This window comes from Phoenix dactylifera, chromosome 10 (genome assembly GCF_051530095.1).
Source record: "Phoenix dactylifera cultivar Ajwa chromosome 10, Ajwa_hap1_PhDact_Kaust_v1.1, whole genome shotgun sequence".
Taxonomy (NCBI): Eukaryota; Viridiplantae; Streptophyta; class Magnoliopsida; order Arecales; family Arecaceae; genus Phoenix; species Phoenix dactylifera.
The window spans coordinates 30,027,701-30,033,560 of NC_143199.1; the positions used below are offsets into that span (position 1 = coordinate 30,027,701).

Genomic DNA, 5,860 nt, shown 5'->3' on the forward strand with positions numbered 1-5,860 from the left:
ATCCCATGTAAGTCAACCTTTATTAGATATGGCATTATAATATCTTTGTGCTAACCAATTAGAAGACTGATCATATAATAGTCTCGTTCTGTTATGCTAAGCAGTGCTCGTTAAGGCTGACATGATTTTTGGCGGTAGCTTTGTTCCTCCTCCTTTATCAGTATTGGTGGAATCTGTGTCTCATGCCCAAGTAGATAAAAGAATCAAGGCTTTGATAGCGTAGCTTATTTAGAAGAACGGGAATGGAAGGGTTTTTCACGAATCATCTTGCACACAGGAAAATATGGTAAGGTATGCTTTCCCTTGGTTGAAAGGCCTACCGTGGGACCATTCAATACTTTCCTCCAGGAGTAGCCTCGACAAGGTAAGTCTCCCTATTATTTATGAAATAAAGGTCACTTGGTTACATCGAGGGGGTGGTGGATGGAGATGACGATTAGTAGGAAATGATAACTAATAGAGCTAGCTTTCTTCTTTCTGCTGACTAATCATAGACTCAGAGCTAAACAACTATGACTCGTATGATTTGCTAACACAACGGATGGTTTCGAAATATTTCTCGCCGGGTTCTGCCGCCGTCGCCCGAGTTCGCCTGCTGAATCTACTGCCCCTCCTCTTGATGCGTTGAAGGTGAACTTTAATGGCTCAGTTAAAGGTGAGCTAGCAGGTGCTAGTTAGGTTGTTAGAGCCCATCACAAATCTCTTACCTAAGCAAGCAGCAAAAACCTTCCAACTTGCTTGGTTCATTTTGCTTCTTTTTTTTTTTTTTGCTGAAAAGTTCATTTTGCTTCACTAACTATAGCTTGCAAAGGTTTGTATTTGGCCATACTCAAATTTAAAACTACTCATATGTGGTTAGAAGGCAATTCTTCTCCTATTATAACTTGGATTCATGGATCGTATGATTACTCATACCATAATAATCCTTTATGGTAAGAGATATCTTACAGCTGAAAGAAGTTATTTGGACCTTTAAAGCCACACATATATATTGAAAAGGAACCAGCTTGCTGACTAGCTAGCCTTTGTCTACTTGAAAGCCGATATAATTTGCGAAAGAGGTGATCAAATTCTAAATTAGCTGGCTTACTTGATTGCTGCCGATGCTTATATAACTTCTCTCTTATATATCTCCCCCCCTCCCCCTCTCTCTCTCTCTCTCTCTATATATATATATAGATACATGCATTGGAGCGGGTAGCGTAAAATTGTAGTAATGATACGGCAATCTATAAGTATACAATATCTGTCGGGCTTTAAAAGGAAATATCAAATAAAGATCATTAAAAGGGAGAAAAAATCGAAAATCATAGGTAGCATAGAAAGAGGAAATTCTTACGACACATGGCCAAAGCTGATAGGCTCAGCTATATTTTCACTTTTTTCTTTAATCTTTGATATATTTCCCACGTGTACAAATATGTGGTCTCTTCTTGGTTGCGACCACGTGTAATGACGTAGTTTTGGTCTTTCAACAATGGGCTTCGAACCACCTGCCCTAGGCCGTCAAAACTTCCCCCGTCCTAAAGAATAAAAAAAGGAAGAAGCCGGCGAGATCAATGCTTGGATACGCTGAAGAGTCGGTAGATCTACTTTCCTCCGCGATCAACGGTCATGTGTCCGCTTGGTGGGTCCCACAGGGAACATCATTGCATAAGTTTTTCGTACGCGTACGCCCGCATTATCGTCTGGACTCCAGCAGTGAGATGAACGTTTCCTTTACCCCACCTACCGCTCCGCACGCCTTCGCCAAAATCCCCACCAGACGCAACTCAGAGAATCCCAGTCTTGAGGTCTAAACTCTCACCTTACAGTGGGTCCCACTCGCAAACTAGACTTACAGGAGTCCGTCATAGTAACTCGTCAAGTCATGTTTTGCCAATATTCGTTTGCCGTTCTCCTCGCCTAGTCGCTGACGTGTCAACTTCATTGGACAAAAATATACCTCACCACTGCCACCTGGAAATGCTAAGATGACATCAGCACATGACTCCACATTGTTCGACGAATCATAATTTGACACATAATCTATGACAGCCGGCGAATACCTGTCCGAAACCGTTTCTCCCGCTGTCGGCTTGGCGGGTTACGACTTACGATTTTACGAACCTCCTCCGAATTATTCAGCAAATATAGATAGATAGAAATAATTCAATAAAATAGAATTCTAAGACGCAGGGGATATAAAGCTGGCCAGGTGAGTTCCGCCCGTCGCCGCCGTCCGTCTCCGAAAAGCCTAAATCTCGCCCAACCGCCTCTCCGGCGATCCGACCGACCATTCTCTCCCTCTCTTGATCCGCAAATCTCTGCTCTATTATTCTCCTCCCGATAGAGAAGAAGAGGGAGAGGGAGAGGGAGAGATGGGGTCGATGGATTTGGAGGAGGTGGGAAATGGGAACGGGAACGGGCTGCCGCGGTTCTCGCGGCTGGGGGAGAAGGGAAAGTACAGGAGGATGGACGCCGAGGTGAACGAAGAGGAGGCGGATGGGGAGGTCTCGGCGACGGGGCGGAGCCGGGGGGCGCAGAGCAGGAGATACGTCTTCGCCTGTGCCGTCTTTGCGTCGCTCAACAACGTTCTTCTCGGTTACGGTGAGAATAAGCCCTCCTCGCTGTTTTGATCTCTTAAAGTTCTAATTTTTATGAGGCTGAAATCTATAATAATCCCTTAGATCTGTTCCAGATGGATTAGATTTGTTTTCTTTAGCTTGAATTTGTTTGTTGATCAAGAGGTTTAGGATTGTTGGGTATATGAAAACATGAAATACTTGTTTGATTGGTTCTGTAATGCTGGTCAAGATCTCTTTTTTCTTGTCAATGGTGGAAATTCTGGATTTTCCCGATATGTTGCTAACAATTTTAGCTGATCAGTGTTTATGAAACAATTGCATTGCGTATAGTAATGTAGGATCTTGGCGATTTTTGATGGATTTTTGGTACTGAGAACTGCCAATACGCCAGTATACTGAAAAATTGGTAAATATGTTGATTTATCTTTTGTTTTCGGGAGCAGGTGTCAACTATATATTAGATGTCCAGCGTACCTTTTCCCCTTGCGACTTTTTTTTTTCTTCAGTCCCTTCTGTGTACAGTTTTGCACGAAGAGATATTAAGGATATCCATAGGGAGATGTTATTGTTTTTTCTAGTCAATGCAGTTGCCATATTACGGGATTAAAGTTAATGAAGAACTTTGTTGATCTCTCTCCCCCCGCCCCCCTCTCTCTAAATCATTTACATGAAACAGACTATAAAGACTTTACTCAAGTTTAGGTTTTGACCTGTGGCTTGTGTTTTGCAGATGTGGGTGTTATGAGTGGATGCATTCTATTCATTCAAAAGGATTTGCACATAACAGAGGTACAGCAAGAAGTTCTAGTTGGGTGTTTGAGCATTATTTCACTTTTGGGCAGCTTAGCAGGTGGAAGAACCTCAGATGCTATTGGCCGAAAATGGACTATAGGGTTGGCTGCTGTTGTTTTCCAAACTGGTGCTGCTATAATGGCTTGTGCTCCTTCTTTCCTAGTCCTGATGATTGGCAGACTGTTGGCTGGAGTTGGGATAGGCTTTGGTGTTATGATTGCACCAGTCTACATAGCAGAAATATCCCCTGCTGTTGCCCGAGGATCTCTGACTTCTTTTCCTGAGATTTTCATAAATATAGGGATCCTTCTTGGTTACATCTCCAACTATGTGTTCTCCGGCCTTTCATATCATATTAGCTGGAGAATAATGCTTGGTGTTGGGATCCTCCCATCTGTCTTTATTGGTATTGCACTATTTGTGATCCCAGAGTCTCCTAGGTGGTTAGTTATGCAGAAGAGGGTCGACAAAGCAAGATCAGTGCTGATGAAGCTTAATGAGAGTGACGAAGATGTGGAGCAGAGATTGGCTGAGATAGAGAAAGCTGCTAGTTTTACAGGTGCAGAGGGGTATGAGGAAAAGGCTGTTTGGCGCGAACTTCTGAGCCCTTCTCCTGCAGTATGTCGGATGATGATCACTGGCTTTGGCATCCAATGCTTCCAGCAAATTACAGGCATTGATGCAACTGTATATTATAGCCCAACAATATTCAAGGACGCAGGAATCAAGTCTGATAGCAAACTTCTTGCTGCCACTGTTGCTGTTGGCTTCACAAAAACTCTTTTCATCTTGGTTGCTATCTTTTTAATTGACAGGGTGGGTAGAAAACCATTACTCTATGTTAGCACAATTGGGATGACTGCTTGCTTATTTGGCCTGGGCCTCGCTCTTTCACTGCTTAGACATGAACTGGTTTCAACAAAAGTTGGGATTGGGGTAGCTATATTGGCAGTCTGTGGGAATGTTGCATTCTTCTCTGTTGGAATAGGCCCAATTTGCTGGGTGTTGAGTTCTGAAATCTTTCCACTAAGGCTGCGAGCTCAGGCATCTGCACTTGGAGCAGTAGGAAGTAGAGTGAGCAGTGGCCTGATTGCTATGTCCTTCCTGTCCGTGTGCCGCATCCTCTCGGTGGGAGGAACCTTTTTCATCTTTTCACTTATTTCAGCTACGTCTGTAGTCTTTGTGTACAAGTGTGTCCCTGAAACCAAAGGAAAGACTTTAGAGCAGATTGAGATGTTATTCCAAGATGGTATCGAATGGCAGAGACATGAAGTAGAGCTTGGAGATGTCGAGCATCTGGTGCAGAGGAATTAAATCAGCCAGCAGTCTTGCAGCTGTGTGACAATATCCTGTTGCAAGCAGAGCTAGATCATCACAGTATGTAATTCTTTGTGATGCTATCATTTTTTCATGGTTTATACTTGCCGAAATTATGACTGGCAGATTCGCTGGATATAAGACCGCAAGGAAGAACTTGTGGAGTTATCGGCTGCTTGTATATTCCTGCTGCCCATAATGGGGATAGAGTTGAAGTCAAATCACAATTTATGTAGTTTTCTTCAGGAACAAACCTTATGCTCTTAAAAGATTCAACATGTTTCCCCCATATCTGTGTTGCTGATAGAAGTTACAGGAAGTAGATTCAAATACCTTTATTTATCATCAAGCAAAATTTTTATCGTGTATAGGCCTCCCGTTTGCTTTCTGTAATGGTATATGTTTGTCTGACTTGTTTATTATGGGTTGAAGCTATAACCATTTCTTTTCATCCATGGTTATATACTTTGACTCCATCAAAGTAATTTTAGTAAGTATTCTTGCAGTATATCAAGCCAGAAATTAATGTCCAAAATTCAGTTTTCAAATATTGATGTCCCACTTAGGAAGTGATATACTTTCTAAGAGTTGAAGCGTGACATCATGAAACCCTCCATGCCTAAGGAGGCCTTGGTTAACTGTGGAAAAATATTGGTTTTCAGTAAGAAAGGAAAAAAAAGGGAGAAAACACTTGTCCGGTCTTTTACTAGGAGTCTAGTACTCAACAGGATTGTTCTCTTCAATCATTTTGGGGCTCGTATCTTTGCTTGGGGTTACAATCAATATATGGATAAAGTCACAAAGAACTGGTTTCTTGGGTTATCTCCACTCAATGAAGTATGCATACATCTAAAATCATTTTCTGAGCCTGCAGCCTCTATGGAAAAGTCTCTGCTGCAAACTATAGTTTTTGTTGGCATTTCCAGGCGGAATCTCTCGCCAAAGATGAGAATTTGTGTGGAAAAGTCTCTGCTTTAAACGCCATAGAGGATTCTTGGGTTATTGCAAACCAGCTAACATGGATTAGAAAAAATTGATGCAGCTACTAACTCCAGACTCGTTCTAGTTGGACTGGTGGTTAATTTTTTTTCTCATTCTTGTTCATTTCTTTTCCCAGCAAAGACAAATTAGATTCTCTCGGCTCAATTCTCTCTCTTGAGGGGAGTTCTCTGCGGCCAACTCAT

The 5,860-nt window shown here is 42.3% G+C and overlaps 1 protein-coding gene across 1 annotated transcript; it reads left to right on the forward strand.

The window, feature by feature from the left end:
* Positions 1-2,138: 2,138 nt before the first annotated feature.
* LOC103698090 (putative polyol transporter 4) lies at positions 2,139-5,184 on the forward strand. Its single transcript, XM_008780060.6, has 2 exons — positions 2,139-2,589; positions 3,298-5,184. Exons 1-2 carry the CDS (start codon positions 2,361-2,363, stop codon positions 4,671-4,673), a joined length of 1,605 nt encoding a protein of 534 aa, XP_008778282.4. The 5' UTR covers positions 2,139-2,360; the 3' UTR covers positions 4,674-5,184.
* The last annotated feature ends 676 nt before the right edge of the window (positions 5,185-5,860 follow it).

Bases quoted from the DNA above. Each gene is read 5' to 3' on its own strand.
- LOC103698090 (XM_008780060.6), top strand. From the start codon at position 2,361: ATGGGGTCGATGGATTTGGAGGAGGTGGGAAATGGGAACGGGAACGGG. The intron at 2,590-3,297 runs GTGAGAATAAGC...TGTGTTTTGCAG, and splicing joins CAACGTTCTTCTCGGTTACG to ATGTGGGTGTTATGAGTGGA.